The sequence below is a fragment of the Rhipicephalus sanguineus genome, chromosome 1, assembly GCF_013339695.2.
Source record: "Rhipicephalus sanguineus isolate Rsan-2018 chromosome 1, BIME_Rsan_1.4, whole genome shotgun sequence".
In the NCBI taxonomy this organism is placed as follows: domain Eukaryota; kingdom Metazoa; phylum Arthropoda; class Arachnida; order Ixodida; family Ixodidae; genus Rhipicephalus; species Rhipicephalus sanguineus.
This window is the reverse complement of record NC_051176.1, coordinates 340,150,991-340,172,196: the sequence shown is the minus strand read 5'-3', so window position 1 is coordinate 340,172,196 and position 21,206 is coordinate 340,150,991. Positions and strand designations below refer to the sequence as shown.

At 48.8% G+C, this 21,206-nt stretch overlaps 2 protein-coding genes across 2 annotated transcripts in view; both read right to left on the bottom strand.

Annotated features, from left to right (window-relative positions):
- The window catches only part of LOC119384418 (serine/threonine-protein phosphatase 4 regulatory subunit 1-like), a 52,896-nt gene extending 37,566 nt beyond the window's left edge, over positions 1-15,330 (bottom strand). Inside the window, 4 exon segments of the mRNA XM_049413433.1 lie at positions 528-734; positions 8,533-8,800; positions 8,803-8,824; positions 15,322-15,330. Of these exon segments, the coding sequence (XP_049269390.1) occupies positions 528-734; positions 8,533-8,800; positions 8,803-8,824; positions 15,322-15,330 (506 nt within the window).
- A 1,154-nt stretch (positions 15,331-16,484) lies between these two features.
- On the bottom strand, positions 16,485-19,664 carry LOC119384402 (uncharacterized). Its single transcript, XM_037652470.1, has one exon. The coding sequence runs from the start codon at positions 19,662-19,664 to the stop codon at positions 16,485-16,487; it is 3,180 nt and encodes a 1,059-aa protein (XP_037508398.1).
- Between the last annotated feature and the right edge of the window lie 1,542 nt (positions 19,665-21,206).

Genomic DNA, 21,206 nt, shown 5'->3' with positions numbered 1-21,206 from the left:
GGAATGTCATAGCATAGAGAATTGACTAGGAAATGCAATGAAACAGACCTCGTGAAAATCCATCAAGCTATAGTTGTGCTATGCTTTCTGCAAGTGGGACAGTCGGGCGAAAACACACTTTCCCACGAATCAAACAAACGAACAAGCAGCATTTTATTACACCTTGTGATGCATGGAAGGTTCTTTTATTTATCACCAACTCGTGTGATTAGTAGTGGTTAATTGTACTCGGGACTCTTGACGTCACTGGGATAATTCCCAAATGTTACACTCGTGGCGCATATAGTGTCCTATATTTACCTTAATTTCTCGATTAGTAGAGCACTGCTGTTGATAATATTGACGTTTTAGATGTTCTCATGACCTTTCACTCTGACATAAATTGTTATTTGCCTTTAGTGTCCCTTTAAATAGGGATGTTACAGCATAGTGAAGACATTACCTTAACAGGCACATACGCCAGAAGAATCACTCCCTTTCTGAGGACAAACACCTCTAGCAAGCATGCATATGCAAAGCCAACCTACGCCTTCTGCACTGCAGCTTGCAGACAAGTCTTCTGGGTTTTCTGGAAGAACCACACCGGAAGGGTCATTCTTATTGCCGCAAGTACCATCTTCTGTTGCCGTAGAGGAGTTGTTACAGCCGGGTTCCCCTTCGTCATCTTGACACACGGCCTGCTGCTCTCTTTTTCCTGGCACAGCAGAAACCACTTCTTCATCCACTGCAGCCACCTGACAGCACAGCGCACTGTTAGGGCCATGACACCGCAATAAATTACAACACTAATTTAATGGTATCAGCCAAGTCACCGTCAAATGCAGCTTGTAAGTACTGTCAATCAGAACTGAAACTCAAATTTACTCTTCATACACTACTACAACTACAGTGATGTGATTGGCTGAAGCCATTTTGGAGCAGTTTTTCAGAGCAGCCAAAAGTGTGTTTTGGGGCAGGAAAAAAGGCTTTTAAAGCAGCCAAAGCGTATTTTAGAGAAGAAGAAAGGCTTTGGAGCGACAAAAAGTGTATTTTAGAACAGGGAAAAAGGCTTTTGGAGCTGCTAAAAGGTCATTGCCGAGTGGAAAAATTTAATTTATGACAACTAAAACAGCTGAATAAAGCAGAACTAAGTAGCATTCCATAACATTCCATACACATACAGCTTGGACTACTTACAGCGTAACCGCTCATAGTGCCGTACCGACTATAATGCGGTCTTTTCTTACTTCCATTTATTCTCCCATAGAACTCCACGTATACGCATACCGCTTATCGCACAGCTCTTGAGATGAAAGACCAGTTACAAGCAAGGTAACGATAGAGTGTACTAGAAGTTCTGAGTGGGACGAGCAGCCGGCTCTGCACCTGCATCGTAGCGAAGCGCGGTTCGTTGACAGTTGGCGTGGCGGCGCTGCGGTCGCAGTGGATTGGTGGTGTTCGCACTGGCGGCACTGGTTCGGACGTGTTCCAAGTGTGTTCGTCGTCGCATTCACCTATTAGCTGCGTTGGCTCGTAATGTGTGCGTGAGCGCTGCTGCTGTTTTGTCACTGTCTACTACTGTGCTGTGGCGGGAGCCTTGAATGCCCAAATGCGTGAGTGCCAACGACTTCGGCATGACTAAACCTGGGCTTCGCCATTGCTACGCACCGGGATGCCGCATATGCTATGCCGGCGTCAAAGCAGAAAGGAAGCTATCACTTTTTAGCGTTCCAAAAGATGAAAGTAGAAGAAAAATCTGGGAAAGGAACCTCCATCGCAGCGACAAAGCTCTCGAGGAAAACTGTGCAGTGTGTGAGCTCCACTTCGAGGACCGCTACATACTGCCTGAATACGTCCACATCATTGACGGCAAAGAAGTGAGAATCGCCCGCGGTGTTCCTGCACTGACGCCAGACGCAGTGCCTACAGTCTTGCCCAACGCTCCGAAATATTTGAGCACGAAACTGCCTCCTAAACGCGCTCCTCGTAAACGGGAAGCGCATACCGTGCCGGGACCCCAGAATAGCAAGAAAGCCTGCACGAGCACGCCTGTCGACGAGGACATTGAAAGTCAAGGCGACGTGCACGACGTGTCGACAGCGTCGTTGAAACTAAAAAACTTGCGAGAACTGAGGACTCCGTCTAAATATTGGTCGGTGCACCAATTCCATGGCTATGAAGGCGCTGTTTATACACCGTCGAAGTTGGATACGTGCTCTGGCACTGTCACTTCAGAGAGGGCAGTCCTTTTTCACATGAGCGTGATTGAGCAGGCTAGTTACGAAACATTTCTGAATGGAAAGCTCTCTGAAGGACTTGCAAGAACTGTATTGCAGGCAGAGGAAGCCCTTCTTCGAGCATCTAAATTTTTGAAATGTCCAGGTGCACTCAGCACTTTGTCTATTACCGAAGGGGATTTAACGACGAAGCTGTTTTTTTTGTTTTAACCGTGGCCCAGCAGCAAACACGTTGACAGGAATTTGCTTGTTCTGTTGACTCAAATGGTCGAAAATTTTGTAGACTTGGTCCGAAGCCAATAAGGGTCCAGATTTGCAACAGAAGGCCCACTTGACTACGTTGTATTTTTTATTTTAACTGTAGCAGCGGCTTCAAGAACGCGATTAATTTCTTCAGGCATGGAAGCTCAATAGAGGTTTTGAGGTAAACACCAATTACGGTCAAGTGGGCCTTCTGTTGCAAATCTGGACCCTTATTTTCTCCTAATTGATTCAATTACAGCAATCTTAGAAACCCTTGTTTTCGGCCTTAATTCTGTCAAAGCATTATTCTTGGTTATTCACTCACTCTGCACTCCCTACTTTGGTAGCCTGCACTATAGCGTTTATTATAACACTTCAGCTCCACATTTTTTTGAAACCGTGGTTAAAAGCAATAAATTGTTTACAAGGTTAGCACTGGTAGTTTATTTCTGTGTAGAGCATTCTCGGCATATCTGAGTAATCTTGCGTGCGGTCGCAGCATGCTCAAAATAGTGTAAGTAATTGCAATAATTAAAAAAGATACTAAAGTATCCCGACAGTTTCGAGGGGTGTGCGAAAAGCTGCAAAAGTAGTACGTCAACGGCAGCTATCACTCTCGGGCGTTTAGACGAACGAATGCCGCTGAAAATTTCCATGGTAGAAAATTAGCGAACTGACACCGCATTCACTTCTAATTTATGCAGTTGCCACCACGACACTTTTAAGTGGTCAATTTCTTAGAGAAATTGACTGACCGGATCAGTCAGTTGGTATCATTGACGCATCGCTGTCCGTGTTCTAGAGGGAACACGAAAAAGAATACACGGCACGCTTTCGTTGGAAAGCCTTATAAGTCACTTTGAATTTATTCTCACTTGTTTTCTTCTACCCTAATGTCTGTATATAGATCCTGTAAATAGAAAAACGGCGAAATGCGAGAAAGCGCGGCCGGTGCGCCCCGGCACGCTCGGTCGCGACCAATCCAGTTCGCCCGCAGCGCCCCCTATTCCGTCAACGAGTGCCGCCTCAGCAAAAGCGCTCCGTTCGTCCCACTCAGATCCTTCTAGTACACTCTAGTAACGACCATGCTTCTCAATGGAGGTACGCCGGCCGAGGAGAGAGTGATGGAAGGAGTTACGAAGGAGGAGGGGACAGGGAGTGAACCAAAAAAGAAAAAAAAAGGGTGCATCGTGGGCGTGCGGTGTGAGAAAGGGTTGTCTAGGCGCTGGAGAAGCCTTTGCTGCGGCCACTGCTGCCACTTGCAGTGTGTTCAGGGCGCACGCGCGGCACCTAACGGGCACCCACGTCAAGTGCACGGTACAGCTTTTCGGTTTTTTGTCCGGAAAATATTAACGTCATCGTAGAGTGCAGATATCGTGCGTGCGACCTCGATTCCACCATCAGTGAAGGCCGTTTTCCACTAATGTACAGGCTCTGCGATGCGGGCTTTTGCCTTTGCCACCAGCAGGTGGACTTCCAAGCTTGGTAGGCTTATGCAGGATAGTTATCGCAGCTGTTTTCCCGAGCCGCGAACCCAAACTTGGTTTTTATGCGTGCTGCCCTTGGTTGAGCTCCAAGTTTGATCACTTTTGCGCCCGATCTCATATTGTCCTTCCCAGGGCGGCATGCCACATTGCCAACCTGCAAGCTGGGCCTAACGTGCGCTAACTGCGTAACTGCCATTGGTATCGGCAGCGGACATGCGGTTTGGTGCAGTCAACAAAAGGCTTTGCAGTGGTTACATTCTGATAGGGATGGATGGATGGAAACGACTTCCAATTCTGAAAACAAGGACTCGCATCGTCAACAAAAACGAGGGGCGTGCATGTGCAACACTCGAGTGGTGGTTTGCGGTTGCCACTGCTTTCGATATAGCGCCTGAGAAATCGAAAGGAAACTCGGCTGCCATTCCGCAAGAAATTCAGCACACAAACGAGGCGCTCAGAAAAGTTATTCGGCGACTTTCTGCCAAAGCACTTTTTTTTTCTGCGTTCGTTTTGCCGGCACAGCCTTGCCACAAACGTTAACCTTTCAACACTCGAGTGGTGGTTTGCGGTTGCCACTGCTTTCGATATAGCGCCTGAGAAATCAAAAGGAAACTCGGCTGCCATTCCGCAAGAAATTCAGCACGCAAACGAGGCACTCAGAAAAGTTATTCGGCGACTTTCTGCCAAAGCACTTTTTTTTTTCTGCGTTCGTTTTGCCGGCACAGCCTTGCCACAAACGTTAACCTTTCAACACTCGAGTGGTGGTTTGCAGTTGCCACTGCTTTCGATATCGCACCTGAGAAATCGAAAGGAAATTCGGCTGCCGTTCCGCAAGAAATTCAGCACACAAACGAGGCGCTCAGAAAAGTTATTCGGCGACTTTCTGCCAAAGCGCTTCTACTCTTCGCGCTACTACTCTTCGCGTTACTACTCTTTGTACTCGCGATCGAACATGACTTGCTTTGAAACATCGGGCATCGCGGCCACGCACACCGCGACCGAGCTTACTGCTCGGAGTCGTGGCTAGGCCTAACTCCGCTCACGGCGCTGGTTTACGAGACGAATCCGAACTTTGCGGCCAAGGACATCGCGCTAGCGGACAAGCCGCACTGTGCTTCGTCACAAGCAGCAAATCGCATCGTCCGCTGGCTCCTCGAAAAAGTGCGGATGGACATTTTACGAATCGGCAGCGGACCTCCCGGACAAGCTCGTCGCGCATTGACCGCTCGGAACAGCGGCTAGCAATTTCGCGCGTCGGCGCCGCAAAATGCGAGACCAAGCACGTTATGTACGCCGATGTTTCGTCGCCGCGGCAAAGAGCATTGTGCATTGTCACCGAATGCCGCCAGCCAGCATATCGTGCGCCGACTTCCCGGACCCCGCGGCCGAGTACATCGGCTTGAAAGAAAGCGCTGGTGACGCAATTTAGGCACGTTTGGATTCGTGCTTGGTATCGCCGCTAGCTCTGATGAATCTTCGAAAATAACGAATGCCTCGCAAATTACCGTTTCCGCGACCGAGTGGATGATGAAACGCATCACAGGCGGGGTTTGCAAATGAGCGTGGCGTGTGTGAAGCAGGGAGTTGAATTTATATCTGACCAACTCGCGTTATTGAATAAACTGCTCAGATATTTGATCCCAGAAATGTTTGCAATAACTGTGCCAATTTTCATCAAAACCTACGAAGGAAAATGCCACGTCCCCCACCTTAATTTTATTCAGAAGGTCACTGGAAAGAATGACCTCCGGTACGCATGCATTGTTTGTGATGAAGACAGTGATACTTCCCTCACTCTGAAGAAAGAACATACAGATTTATTCCACTGGCTAAAGAAGACTGTATAAATCATGTCAAAGAGAGGATGGGTACAGCTCTCCAACACATGTGTCAAGAAGCAAGAAGGATAGACTAGGAGGATGGGGCAGCCTGACTGAAGACCTGATTAAAAGACTGACTAGTTGTTATGGCATGGCTATCCGTGACAACATTGGCCTGACGCAGGACTTGATCAAAAGGCTCACCAGCTATTATGGCCTAGCACTGCGAAGCAACACGGACGTCGAAGATATATGAAGAAAGCAGTGATGGCCACCTTTCATAATGTTTCATCGACAGATGCAGAACCTCATCAAGAGCTCTGTCCTTCCGGTGCCCGCAGCTGGTGCAGGCACCGTGCAGCAGAGGCAGAGGGGAAGCCACAACTTCCACACACGTATAACCTGCCCAACAAAGTTGTTGAAGCGTTGCGGCCAGTGTACCAACGCCTGTCTGACCCTCAACTGCAGGCTTGTTGCAGTGGCAACAAGACACAAAATGCCGCTGAAAGCCTTCACTCGGTGATTTGGTCACTAATTTATAAGCAGCAGCATGCCTCCCACTTCACTGTGGAAGTAGCAGTCCATGAGGCAGTTGCGAGGTACAATGCAGGCAACTTTCAAGCTTACACCAAGATTTGTGCTGCAATGGGTGTGCAACCTGGGGCCCTTACCCTCCAAGGGCTGCTAAAAAGACGCTCAGCGAGCAAGGAAGTCATCGCACATGCATGAAGTGAAAGGGCAGAGACGCAAAAGGTTGCCTCTACACAAGAACACCAAGGACTACAGTGCTGGTGCCTTCTAACAAATGTAAACAACTTCGAAAACTTTGATAGGCTTTTTCTCACAAGTGTGTTTTGGACATTGTGCATTGCTCGTGGAAAGAGTAGCACGGGAATGACTGGACCGATTTTGATTCTGTTTCTTTTTCCTGAATCCCTGAACACTGCTTGTGGGTATGACATTCTTCAATTCTTGTTTATGGCCCAGTTATTTTTCTAGATGATGATTTGTCCATGACACTGTTTCTGACAATGTGTGTCAGCAGCCATGACGATCTCTAAAAAAAAAAAAAGAGAATTTACTAAACAATTCTGAGAATGTCATACCCTGTAGTCTTCTTTTGAGTAAAGATCAACACCATTTGCAGCTTCCTGGCATGTTTTGTTACAGCGCTAGGCTTTCCACAAGCAGACCATATAATTGGACCATGTAGCATGATGTAACTTGAGAACTACTCAAGGTATCATGATGAAACTGCATATTTCCCTATACAAGACACTTATTAGTATGCATGCCAAATTTCATTGCTCTAGGTCAACAAACAAAAAAGTTTTTTTCAATGCCACCTCCCCCTTAATTGCACTTGGGACTCTAGACGTCATCGGGCTCATTCCAAAATGTCCCACTGGTGGCGCATGTAGTGTCCTACATTTACCTTAATTTCTCTATTAGTAGAGCACTGCTGTTGATAATATTGACATTTTGGACATTCAGAAACATTCACCTTTCGCTCCGACAAATTGTTATTTGCCTTTAGTGTCTTGCTAAGTACGAAAAATTCATGCAGACATGATAGACCACATTTCTCCTGGAACTGGTGCTCTAATGATACCAAGCAGTCTTGGCACGTTGAGGATTGTTCCTCAGCCAAATATTAGCGCAGTCCTATTAAAAAAACTTAAGTGTAGGATAGATAGTGAGCATCAAAGCACAAAATTTCACCACGTCAACCATGCATCAATATAAAAAACAATGCACAGTTTTCGCACCAAAACAAGATGACCCAAAGTTAAAATGAGCAGCACTGTTTACTGCAGATGAGACAGCTGTACAAGGCAACATGACAAGACCATTAGGTGTAAACAAGATTGCTGTCAGTTCAAAAGTGCCACCATTAGTGGTGCCATGCGGTATATAAAGGCCAAAGCACTCATGCAATGGTGGCATCTTTCATTAGGCCTGGCAGCATCGAAACAAACAGCTTATCTCAACAATGAATCGAAGCGGGTAGTCTCAGTGCTGCCATGTTGCTACTGTAAAAATTGTAGTACAGATGATTTTTTTCTTCAAGAAATGCAATGTGAAGTGAACACCCAACATATGGACCGGTCATTGGACTTAAAACTGGAAGTGTGCCCTTTGAAAGTACCGGTGTCACTGTTTACTACTAGCCCTGTGTCATGGGGCAACCCCATTTTGCGTTCACATTCTTTTGTGAATATTTGGGCTCTTCGCTGCTTTTTTTTTTTCCTTTGAAATTGGGTGTAGGCCGACGACAGTTCACTGCAGTTCACTGCAGCTGGCTTGTGGAGTTTATCCGGGAGCTATGTTCATGATCACTACAGGTGACCTCAGAGCAGGCCTGTAGCCAGGAATTTTTTTCGGGGGGGACTTGCTGAAAACCTGAACTATTTGAGAAAAACATCTATTTTTATTATTTATTTTTGGTAAAAACATGTACTTCAACAAAATTTTTTTGGGAGGGGGGGGGGCTAGACTTAACATATACCAAGTCTGGGGTAATTTTGTTGAGCCAGTGACGCCAAAATATGATAAATACACTTTGAAATCCGTGACGTCACACGGGGAGATTTTGGCGTGAAATTTAAAAATGAAACTTTAAACTTTATTTTCTCCTCTATTAATAAACCTATGATGGTGAAATTAACTTTCTCAGAGCACAATTTATCAATCTAGGTCGATTCATTGTTTTCTCTTTAGTGTCCCTTTAACACGCGTACATCAATATATTTGTCAGGTACTCACCTTCCCAAAGTGCACCAGATCTCTATCAGGATGAGCAACAGTGCCAGTAAGAAGCAATCACTGGTGTGAGTATCTTCCAAAGAAACCGGCTTCTCCAAAGCTGTCAGCAATGCAGGGTTGTCTGCAGGGGTGTCTGCAGGGCAGGGTGCCTCTCCCTCAATAAAAGCATCTAACCGGTCTTCTGGAGTTCGCACACTCACTACCCCATCCTCACTGCAGTAGAGCCCTGTGCGCACTGGGTTGGCAAATGTTGAGATGAATGGCCCAGAGCCTGGTAGGCAGCTATCCGAACCTGCAATGCATCTCAAAAGATTAAATATTGAGGCATTCAGGCCACTCTAAAAAAATTATCATGAAATAGTTTGCCACTTGAAATATCAATCTTTACAGTAATTTGATGCATAATTCTGCAACAGCGTGACCACAGAAACATTTAGAACGTGCTTTGATAAATTTTGGCCTATATGTGCCCTGTAGTGCATTTCTGCACTACAGTAGACTACCATAAATTCAATCCTGAAGGGACAGGTAAAAATGGTCAAATTATCCCCTAGGTCGAATTAGGCAGGACGCAGGAAAGACTACACATGGCTGAATTATCGGCAGTACAGTAGACTCTTTAAATGGAACCTGAAGGGACCAGGAAAATATGTTCCATTTAACAGGAGTTCCGTTTACCGAGTCATGAACAGGGGTGCAAAATTCAAGTACGAAACCAATCATGTTAGTCATTTGTTTCATTTAACTCTTTCCGGCATGGTGGTCACCCCAGGTAACCACCTTTTCTCGATTTTTTTTCTCTTAAAGCGCGCGGCCCCGCATATCAACGTTCAAACTGCCCGCCGGTTGAACCTTTCGCATTTAAACAGAGATGTCGCTACTTCCCTTGGAGTTCGTAGTCACGTGTCATTATTGTTTTCTTCCCGCTGGGATCGACTCGAGCGCGCGGTACACGATGGACCCGAGAGTTTTTTATGGAAAAACAGGTAAGTCCTTTTCTTTGTCAATTCATATTGCAGGACAGTATGTCACAGACGTAGTCAATACTATGGAAGCTAGAAATGAAGCGCTGCGCTCATTTTTTAGAGAACGCTTTGTCGCTGAAGTTGGTGGTCCCCTAGGGTAACCACCATGCATGAAGGGTCTTGATGGCTGCAAATATATTATTTGTTCTTGGTGTTTCAGCGGAAGAGTTTGTCGAAATACCATCAGACTCTGACAGTTCCGCAGGATGTGACGACTACAGTGACAGTGACTCTGACTATGAAGTGAATGATAAAACTGTCAAAACGTGTAAAAAGAGACGTCAGGAAAGAAAAGCCATCTCTGCGGTGTGCGTGTCCTCCGATATAGACAGCGACGAAGATGACGCTCCTGTCATGGCTGCGAAGATACCTGTGTGGAGTCCTTCCTATAAAATGGCGCCACCGTTGGACTTTCTGTCACGCAGTGGAGTGCCACTTTCTATACAAAGCACAGATAAAAGAAGTCCTTATGACATCTTCAGCCGATTCTGGACGCCGTCTTTGGTGGAGCTGCTGGTGTTTCAGACAATCTTTACGCTCAACAGGAGGGCAACCATACACACCCACCACATTGGAAGAAATGCGGTCATTTTTAGGGCTCAATCTACTGATGGGAATAAAGAGGAGTCCAAGTTACAGGGATTACTGGTCCAGCGCGCCTGACTTGCATGATCCTTTCATTTCGAAATTAATGACAGTCAATAGATTCGGCTGGCTTTTATCACACCTGCATCTGAATGACAACATATTGCAGCCAGCGAGGGATCACCCCAACTTTGACAAGTTGTACAAAGTCCGTCCACTCCTCACTGAACTAACAAAAACCTTTTGGGAAAATTACTTGCCCACCGAACTGCTCGCCATCGATGAATCAATGATAAAGTTCAAAGGGAGGAGCTCGCTCAAGCAGTACATGCCAAAGAAGCCTGTGAAGCGGGGCTACAAGGTGTGGATGCTTTGCGCCAGCAATGGTTATAACCTGAAATTTGATATTTACACCGGCAAATCTGAGAGCGGTGTTCAGAAGGAGCTAGGTGCACACGTTGTGAGGAAGTTATGTCATGGCCTAGCGGGTAAGCATCATCGTGTGTTTTTTGACAATTACTTCACGAGTTACAACCTCTTGAAAGATCTTCTGCATGACGGCATTTACGCATGTGGGGACAGTCAATTCCAACAGAAAGAACTTGCCATGCTTGCAAGATGATAAATCAATGAAAAGAGGCGACACAGACTGGAGTGTCAGCGACGACAGCATCTCCTGTCTAAAATGGAAGGATAAGAGGACTGTTTACCTGCTAACGAATTTTCATGACCCTTCCATTGAAGTTGAAGTGAACAGGAAAGAAAAGGATGGACAGTGAGCAAGGTGTCCTGCCCGGCGGCGTTGCAAGACTACAACCATAACATGAATTTTGTGGACAAATATGATCAGCGCAAAGGGCAATATGAAGTAGACAGAAAATCACGGAAATGGTGGCCACAGGATCTTTTTCCACCTACTGGATTGCTGTGTCGTGAATGCTTTTCTCGTGCACCGCGAACTCGAAGGAGTTCCCCTCTTCACCATGAAAGAGTTCCGGAGAAGTGTGATGACATCGCTTACAGCAGAAGCCCAGGTTTGTAAGAGAGGCCTAACACAGTGCACTAACACAGTACAGATAAAACAATCTAAGCCCCCATGTAGATACTGCCGTACGTCTAACTCACAGCAAACACCAGCCAAAGAGATGCACGAAGCGGAGGTGCGGGATGTGCAGCACGAAATCTCAGCCTTCGAGAACGACATGGATGTGTGAAACATGCAACATCCCATTGTGCCTGCGGGAAAACAAGGACTGTTTTGCCGCGTTCCACCGAAAGTGACTCTAGACCCTTGCGGCACGGTGGTCACCTCAGGTGACCACCTCATTTCTCTTGAACTTATGTGTCAACTTTTTTTCTTTTGTTATAAAAACCTTTCTGGACGAAAGACCAATGTATATTTTCAATAAAATATAGTATTCCTCCAAAATTAAAGTTCTGTGCATGAAAGGTTAAGGCCGGTGACGGAGCAGGACTACGGCCAGCAGGATGCACTCCTGCAGGCACTCCAGCTCGGGAAAATGGGGCGACGATTCGGGTTACACGCTCGCTCGAGAAGCTGCGGAAGGTCTTGTTCGCAACGGCACAACTGCGGCATGACGAATATCGGCTGCACTTACTAGAGATGCTGCTACCGAGCTCCACGCTAAGTAGTGTTGACCACGCCTGTGAGTGAATTCGTCAATGTCATATTGGTGAACTTGCATAGCTGTCTGCGTGCGCCAAAGTAATTTTTTGTAACTTTCTGCGGCATTGCGATGTTCAGCGCACTACGCGAATGTTGTGACCGTATCATCTACTGGGCACAAATCTGATTATCGCGTCACACTCAGATGCTTCGTTTCATTGTATGATACTGTACCTGTGGAAGACAGCATCACGCAGATTTTTAAGAATTATGAGTTACGAAGATGCCAGAGGCAACGATCCCGAGGACATCACTTCAATTCACAAGGTGGACGAGCAGTCCCCCGTAATCCCTCAGCAGGCTTCAACCCCCTCCATTGTAACCTGACACCGCTGCTTCGGCCGACCCAAACAGGAGACAAGCGGCTAAGACTAACTACATTGAGGCCACCACTACCACGCCTCATCCTGTTGCACAAAATGGTGCATCAAATGCTATCTCCTTTTCAATGATTGCATAGCGCCTAAGATACAGCGCAGTACTTTGTCTTTTATTTTGCATTTAAAGGGAAAGTAAAGCGTTTTTATGTTCGCTGTTTACCCACTATCGGTGCTTCCCAGTGGTCGGTTAATATAGCAGCTTATGTGAACGTTTCTCTTTTTTACGTCAGAGCTAGAAAGGACATTGACAAAGGTTCATTCGTCATTACATATTTTCTTGAAATAAGTTTAAGCATCAATTGCTGTTTAAAGAATAGGGCTTGGCCTGGAGCCGAGACATGTCGCAATCGAAGAGAGGCTGCCCTGGGAAAAGAATCGCACTGCTAATGATGGTCAGCTAGTGACCTTACTTAGTCACACAAGGCGTCAGATTGCAGAGCAGTGGTTTAATGAGCAAAGGTTTCGTGCCGAGTAACGAGAGTGGGATAGTAACGGAAGAGCCGGAGAAGGTGCACTTCCTGAGCTCAGCAACATTGGCTAACCAGCATCGTAGAAAATTGGTCTACCATAAAGTAGAACGATGCCATTATTTTCTCGTCATTTGGCATTTATTGTACATGTTACACGCAATGCTGTTTACATGTCGGAAAAAGCAAAAAAAAATTAGATTTCACCCTACATTGATGGCAGCAGTGTTGTTTGCCACGGCGCAATGTGAACCATGTGCGAGCCTCACAGCAGCTTCTGAAGCGGTTGCTCGTAAAATTGTATAAAAGCTCTGGCACTTGCAAACAGGTGGTTGTAAATTTATATGACTTCAATGTTTTAAAGAGGCTCTGCGAAGCATTTGCGACTGTCTTATTTATCGCTGGATTGCGTGTAGCAATGACTGCCGAGACGAACGCAAAGAGAATTGTGAAACTGGTGCACGAAAAGTGATTTTGTTAGTCTCAGAAATCAAAACTCGAGCAAACGACGACAAGAAAGTTGCCTTTCGCATTTCACTCTCCCGCTGACGTCAAAGGCCGTTTCCAATCACCACGCGCCTCTTACAGAGCCATACCGGAAACCTCGCCTCATGGTGGCCTACAAAAAGTGCTTTGCCACCGCTATTTTTGATGGCATTGCAACCATGGCTACGACGAAGCACGTGCGCCGTCTAGCAGACTGTTCCATGGTTTGTCGTGTAGTGAACACAATGAGTCTGCATAAGCTAACAAACATTGATCGCTAGTTTCTTGCGACGTAGCAGTGCCCTACATGTAGTGCCTAATCCGTACTCGGCTCTTCTTGCGCTGTTGAGCAGCATTTGCGCTCTCCTTCTCCATGGCGTTACCCACCTGCAAACGCCAGTCAGAGGCGTTATCAAGCGGCTCCAGCACAATGTCTGGCGGTGACTGCACAACGAAGGCGAATAGCTGCGCGCGCACTGGCGCCTATACGTCTGCCCAAGGCTACGACGTCACTCTGGAAAGCGCATGCGGGCGGCGGCGAGTCGCGCGCGGCGGTGGCGGAGTCTGATCGTGGCTTGCGCCAGCGCCGCCAGTTGTCTGCCGCGGCTATGACACCACTCCTCCTGAACCCGCAGACAAGCAGCGGCGAGCCGCGCGTGGCGCTGTCGGAGAAGCCAGCTCCGGTGACCCAGCTTTGTGACATCACTGATCCTCGCGCGTGCGCAGCACTGCTCATGAGGATCCAGGCGAAATTGGCTCCGGCTACACAGTGTAGTTAACGCTACAAAAGTCAGTTTCGCCGCAAAGCCGAATCAATGAATGCGATAACAAATTACAAAGTCCCAAGGAAGAACACTTAGCAGCTTGATACTTGCAGCACGGCCATCAACCGCAACGACTCACGATAAAAGCAAGCGCAGGATGACCCGAACTAACAACGGTAGCAGCTGGACACTTGCAGCGTGTTGCGCTGCTCATACACAACGAAGCATGCTCGAAACGAACGCAGGGGTGTACACAGGACGAGCGTGAACTAACAACTGTCCCAGTTACTTATTTGTGTTCTTTGATATTTTTCATTTCTTAAAACTGCGGTGCGTGGAGTGGCCCCTCCGCGTCTCCTGCAGCGTGGTGACGTTCAAACGCATGTTTAACCGGCGTTTCACATCGCGTGTGGGCAAAAATATTGGCCACTTTTTAGTGCCCGTCTCAAGAGCAGTTTTCAAATAGAAGCAAAATCTATCATTTCTTTAAAGCGCACCCTGCGGGAAATCTCACGGGTGATACTGCACACGCGGAAGCACCTTCGAATTTGCATACCGCCAGCGTTAAAGGGGTGGTGCCATCAAATTTCGAGGCTATAACAAGCCTGTTGTGGGTATCCTCTGTATGCAATGACATTCCACACGAAGGGTCGGACACGGCAAACGTTAAGAACATATTTTAATTCACTTCCAAAGTGTACCTAAATGCCCACTCTCCCGATCGAAACCCATCGATAGCGCGCCAACACTGACGTAGATCTGTAGGAAGGGCAACGAAAGTTGTAGTGACGTCACGCCAAGTCTGCTGCAGTAACGTGAGTGACCTCCGGATCTCCGCCACTGCCGCAGCTTACGTACCGGCTGTAGTGAACTAGAATATATTCTAATTCACTATAGCACCGGCCAAGCATCGGTTGCTACATCACTCGCCGAGTTTCGATCGCTTCCTGGCTAAGTGCGTCACGGCCTTGTGTGGTCACGTGACCACGCCTCCTACACTTCTACGTCACTGCCCAACATCGGTGCCCAGAAACCGAAACCGAAAGTTGTCCACATCAAAAGGCGATATTACATTACTTAGCGAGAATGCACGAATCTTGGTGCGTGCATCATGCTTCCTGGAGCTATAGAAAACGCTTACAGCAAAGAATGCGCAAGCCACAAATTTAGTGGCACCACCCCTTTAAATGGAGTATATAAATAGCTCACCGTTATTATTGCGCACATCCGCTCGCGCGTGACCGTGTTGTTTAGGGCAGTGCACTGAGGAGCGTTGGGTCACAGGTTCCAATGCCGGTGGCGAACTCCAAAAAGTTATTGTCTTCTGATTTATTTTTATTTGTGGGTTTATTTATATGTACATACATATACATACATACATATATACATACATACCCGGGGCATGCCGGCGACTGCGACGACAAAAAATTAGCCGAGAGCGTTTTTTTTTTGTTGCTATCGCATTAGAAGGAGTTTTATTCTTCCTAGGGCTCATTAATATGGCCTAGCCACTACCACATTGCCACATGCCTATTGCCATATTGCCACTACCATATTGTCACGACCACGTGACAATATGAATATTGCATGTGTGAAGAAGAAGATGCGTCGCCGACCCGGACCCTCGAACCAGGAAAATTAAACGCCGCAGTTCAAGAGGCAAGAACTGCACCATCTTCGAACTGCCAAAGTCCTAGCACTTCCCCTGCTAACGTAGTCGCCGTATCTGTCGATGGTCTTCCTTCATTTGCCCTTGTAGACACCGGCGCAGCCGTTTCTGTTACAGCCGCCAAGCTCTGCCGTTCACTACGCAAAGTGACCACGCCGCTCTCTGGACTGTCGCTACGCACGGCCAGCGCACAGCAGACAACACCTCTCACAGCCTGTACTGCCAACGTATTCATACAAGGCACTATGTACGTCGTGGAGTTTATTGTTCTTTCTGCCTGCTCGCACGACGTCATCCTCGGGTGGGATTTTCTATCACGTCACAATGCCTTCATCGACTGCGCACGCGCTGAAGTTGAATTTTCGCCGCTGTGTGCAGAGCCATTCCACGACGCTCTTGTTCAGCTGCCTAAACTCGCCGTGCGCGAGGACACCGACATTCCGCCTGCCTCTCTTGCCGTTGTCCCTGTCTTTTGCGGTGGCCTCAACGATGCTGATACCAAATGACTGGTTCCCCAGACGTGAAAGAGAGACGTCCCTTTAATGGCAATACTAAAGGCGAACTGCTGCACCGGCCACGTGCACGCGCCCTCGATCCCCCTCGGTTTTCTCGTCTTCGATAGAGTCCGGCACGCTCCAAGTTGCTCCTTTCCGCACTATTTTGCAACATCCTCCCAAGGGGGCGAGTATGAATCGCACGCGTCCATGGTGCAGCTTGAGCTGTGATAACGTGGCCGCAACAGAAATAGGTAGACTCGCCGGCGTCTTTTCCGCAGTTCAGTTGATAGGCGCTGGCGATGACGAGCCTTGCGTTGCAATGGAAGTGCATTCGCGAGCCCCGAGGCGGAAGCACGTTGTGGCACCGAGATGTGTCGACTTCCCAGTAGGAATTAGGACGGGTTCAATTGCTGGAGCTCGTCGAGCTTGCTCTCTAGACCTCTTCGTGGTCTAATGCTCTTCCAACTGAGCCAGTGGTAGCGGGACGATTTAAGCGGTCTGTCCGTGATCATGAGGCCTATGTTGTTGACGTCGTTGATTAACTGCGGCAGGCTGACGTATGTGGAGTTCATGGCCTTCTCAGCAACCGCATTCTCATTTCTCTCGTAAACGTGGACGGCGTTCGTGTCCATGCCAATCTCGCAGTTCTTGTTGGGAAGTACTTGGCAGTTCCCTGGTTCTGTTAGCTTGGGTAATATATGGAACGGTTGGTTCGCTGAGTCGAACATTTTTTCCACAGATTCCAGTTCCTCTAAGGGCATTCGCTTTCGTTGGCTGATACTTTCCGTAGTTTTCGGGAATGATTGTTGCGAAGGTTCCATGCACGTCCCTTCCAGTCCTAGTGTTGAAACGAGAAGCTTAGAAGCCTCATTTGATTCATCCAGCGAAACCACGGACGTGTCCTCTCCGCTGATTGGCAGAAGCTCAAAGAGAGGCACGTGGTCCAGGTCATTGTCTTGCGCCAAGTTGTCCTCCATTGCGTTGACGTTGCCATCGAAGGAACTCTTACGCCCCTTGCATTCATGAACTCCATGCTTGCGTTCCATCTGTGTTGTGCGGTCGAAACGCTCTTGGGCGGACTTTCGCAATCGGTAGACAGCGCACGAATTCCTGCGCGCCGCTTGCTTTGCTTTCGGCAGTGCTTCTTCACTGCGGTCATTGATTTGCGGCTGTCGCACCCCTTTCCGTCCTTGGGACCGACTCTTATGGCGTGCAGGGCGTTCTTTACGTGCTTGATGACGATGTACTCGGCGTGTAAAATTTCCAAGATGCGATCCTCGTCGTGGTGCTCGCACATAAAGTAGCCGATCTGAGACAAGTTGCGCAAGTGCGGCGTCACCCCCATTCTGCCACCAGTGACGACGACGCGCGCGGCCAAGATGAGCGTCGACATGCTCGCCTGCCGTCTCCCCCTCTTCCACCTTCTTGCCGCTGGTGACGGCGTTGTCAACTGGATGATTCTTGTTGCGCTTGGAAATGCCTAGCTCCGATCCAAACATGTGGTGGCTGCCCTCTAAGGTTCGTGAATGCGCTCCATCTATCCCGATGTTATCAAGACACCACATCGAAGGTACATCGAGGTCCACTGCAGAAGAATTACTGCTCGAGACGAGCAGTGCACTTGATGCGAAGTGGATGTCGGACTGAATAGGGCCTTGCACCATCCATCCAAAGGTGGTGCCGATCGCTGTTAGCCTCTCGTTGATGCGATCAATTTTCCCTGTGGTAACTTGCCAATAGGCGTCGGACCCGATGAGGACACTTATTTCTTCTGGTTGCCATGTGGTTGGTTGAAGGCTGTCGGCCACGTTGTACTCCCGTTCACCGAGCAGGTGCAAAATGTTGGGGTTGAGCGGTGGGCTTGTTACAGAACAGATTTCAGGAATCGTTAAGGCTTCCAGAGTTACTGGCGAGGCGCCGAACTGGCTGCGGAGTCGCACATTGACACGCTCTGCAGAAATTCGTCTTCGTAACTTGGAGCCACCAAATGTGACGATGGAGAGCTCTTCTTTTCCTACGACCGAGCACGTAAGTATCTTTGCCACGTCTGCACGAATGTATGTGCGCTCACTGCCGCTGTCCAGCAGTATCCGCACGAGTAGTCGTCGGTCTCCAGACTCTGCCCAAACTCGGCCTGTCTGCAACAATACAGGCGTAGATTCGACGGGACTACTCTGGACGGTTGTGACGTTTCGCATTGGTTGGGGCGGTGGTTCATGAAATGCCGGGAATCCACTGCTTGTTTGAAGGTCTTCTGCTGGCCTCGATAATTCACAGAGAATCGTCAGGTGGCGTCGATGGCAGGTACCACACCTGAGGTTGATGGATTTTCTGCACAATCTATCGATGTGATTGCGTGTTCCGCAGCGGAAGCAGCAATTAGCGTACTGCAGCCTTGCACGCTTCTCCTCAGCCGATAAGTTAGCGTTGCACAAAGCGATCGTATGATCCTTGCTTTGGCATAGCGGACACGCTGGTCTGACAGGCAAGGTGGACCCGGTTAGAGCTGACGCTGATGGTATAGGTTCCGCGCCATAAATTTCTTCAGGCATGTGGGTCCTGGGTTCGTCTTGCAGTGCACGACGCGACAGCTGCCGGCCTTCCTCCCGGATTTCCACTTGGATGCGGAGGAAGGTTAGCATATCCTTGGCTAGCCGCGTTCTGTCTTCAGGAGTTTCGGCGATACTGGGTGCGCAGTTTGTTTCCTTGGTCTTCTGCCTGTACATGATGGCGAGATCCTCTGGCAGACATCGCATCAGGACACGGTTTAACACCACGGTGTACTGGTCTGGCGAAACTCCAAGCCATTCTAAGGTGCTGACGTGAAATTGGACATTGTCGTGCAGCAGACGAAGCTTCTGGACCTCTGATGAGCATTTCACTGGGCTTAGCGCGAGAAGATGATCGATATGTTCGTTCAAGAGCAGATCCCGGCGTCCGAAGCGGTCCGTGAGCGTCTTGATCGCAAGGTCATAGTTTTGTTCGGCTAAGCGGATGCCTTCGATAGCCCGCTTCGCGCTGCCGGTTAAGTAGGTGAGGAGGTACTTGAACTTTTCAATCCGCGGTAGCTCAGCGTTCGTGTGGATGGTGGCGTCGAAATGGTCCCAAAAAGACTGCCATCCACGCAGACTACCATCGAAAGTCGGTATCTGTAGCTTCGGTAGTTGAACTGAACGCTGACGGTACTCTCTCACCTGGCCTGTTGCGTCGCCGGAGTTCGGAGATCCGAGGTAGCTAGGCCCGGGTTCAGTTGCTCGAGCCTGAGTACCGGCATTCCTCTCACGTTCTTGAAGCCAGAACTTGGCGCGTGATACTGCGTACAGAATGTTTTCGTTGTATTCCTGCGCCGTTCCTACTTCCTGGTCGAGGTTCTGTTCGTCTGTGGTCGCAAGGATGACGTCGTCGAGCTGCGACAGTGCTTCCTCCCTGTCCTTGAGGTAATCCATGTGGCCGCTAATCTGAGAGGCGTCAGGATCCTGTTGCTGCAGCAGGTCCGTTAAAAGCGTGAGCGCTCTCGTGACGCCAGCCCTTATGGCACCACGCTTCTTGCGCAGCTGGTCCGAGTTCGCCATGGCCGTGACGTGAAGGCGTCTCTCGAGGGGCAGTCCCGGGTTTCGCGGCGCCAAATGATACCAAATGACTGGTTCCCCAGACGTGAAAGAGAGACGTCCCTTTAATGGCAATACTAAAGGCGAACTGCTGCACCGGCCACGTGCACGCGCCCTCGATCCCCCTCGGTTTTCTCGTCTTCGATAGAGTCCGGCACGCTCCAAGTTGCTCCTTTCCGCACTATTTTGCAACAGATGCTACGGTCTTGTTCACACCTTCCGACACCTTCATGAGTCGCAGAGCCATCCCACTGTCTTTTGCTGCTCTTGACGTCGCTGCTGGCCACAGCAATATTTTTGTCTACAATCTCCTCTCCGCACCGGTTACGTTGCTTGTCGGCGAATGTCTCGGTCGCGTGGAAGAGCTTGACTCTTCGTTCTTTCTGAACGTGCGAGACGAATCGTGTCCTACTGACTGGAGCGACCTTCTTGCCCTTTCAACACAGGAGGGCTCGTCGAGTAAAATATTCACGAGCTCAATCGCTGATACCCTGACAGCCGAAGAACGCGCCGCGCTTCTTCGACTTCTCCAACACTTCACGACTTCGTTCGATGTTTCTCAGCCGCAGTTGGGCTGCACGTCGGAAGTCCACCACTACATTGACACCGGTTCGCACCAGCCGTTGCGTCAAAGACGATGCCGCGTCTCTGCTGCAGAGCGTCGCGTCATCAACGACCAGGTCGAAGATATGCTACGCCGTGGCGTTATTCAACCATCCCAGAGTCCTTGGGCATCTCCTGTCGTGCTAGTTCGCAAGAAGGACGGGTCTATTAGATTTTGCGTCGACTACCGCCGCCTAAATAAGGTGACGCGGAAAGATGTCTATCATTTGCTGCGCATCGGCGACGCCCATGACATCCTTCAAGGAGCAGAATTCTTCTCGTCCTGAGACTTACGTTCTGGCTACTGGCAGGTTCCGGTGGCTGAAGCTGATCGCGAGAAAACTGCATGTATTACACCTGACGGGCTGTACGAATTTGACGTGATGCCCTTTGGCATTTGCAACGCACCTGCCACGTTTGAACGACTCATGGACAACACATTGCGTGGCCTCAAGTGGTCTATGTGTTTATGCTACCTCGATGATATTGTCGTTTTCTCTCCCGATTTTCCTACCTATCTACATCGGCTCAGACAGGTTTTGACGTGTTCAACCAACGCTGAACTGCAACTCAACCTTACGAAATGCCGCTTCGCCGCGCGGGAACTGACCATCTTAGGCCACATAGTATCTAAGCAAGGTGTTCCAACCGACCCTGCGAAACTTCGTGCCGTCGCCGAGTTCCCGAAGCCTGTTACCATCAAAGAGCTTCGAAGTTTTGTCGGACAATGCTCCTACTTCCAACGCTTCGTCCGAAATTTCGCGTCCATCATGTAGCCGTTGACCCAGCTCCTACGCGGTGACACAGACGTCTCCTCCTGGTCTCCTGAGTGCGACGTCGCGTTTGCTACGCTCCGTCGTCTGCTCGCTTCTCCTCCCATCCTTCGCCATTTCGACCCAACAG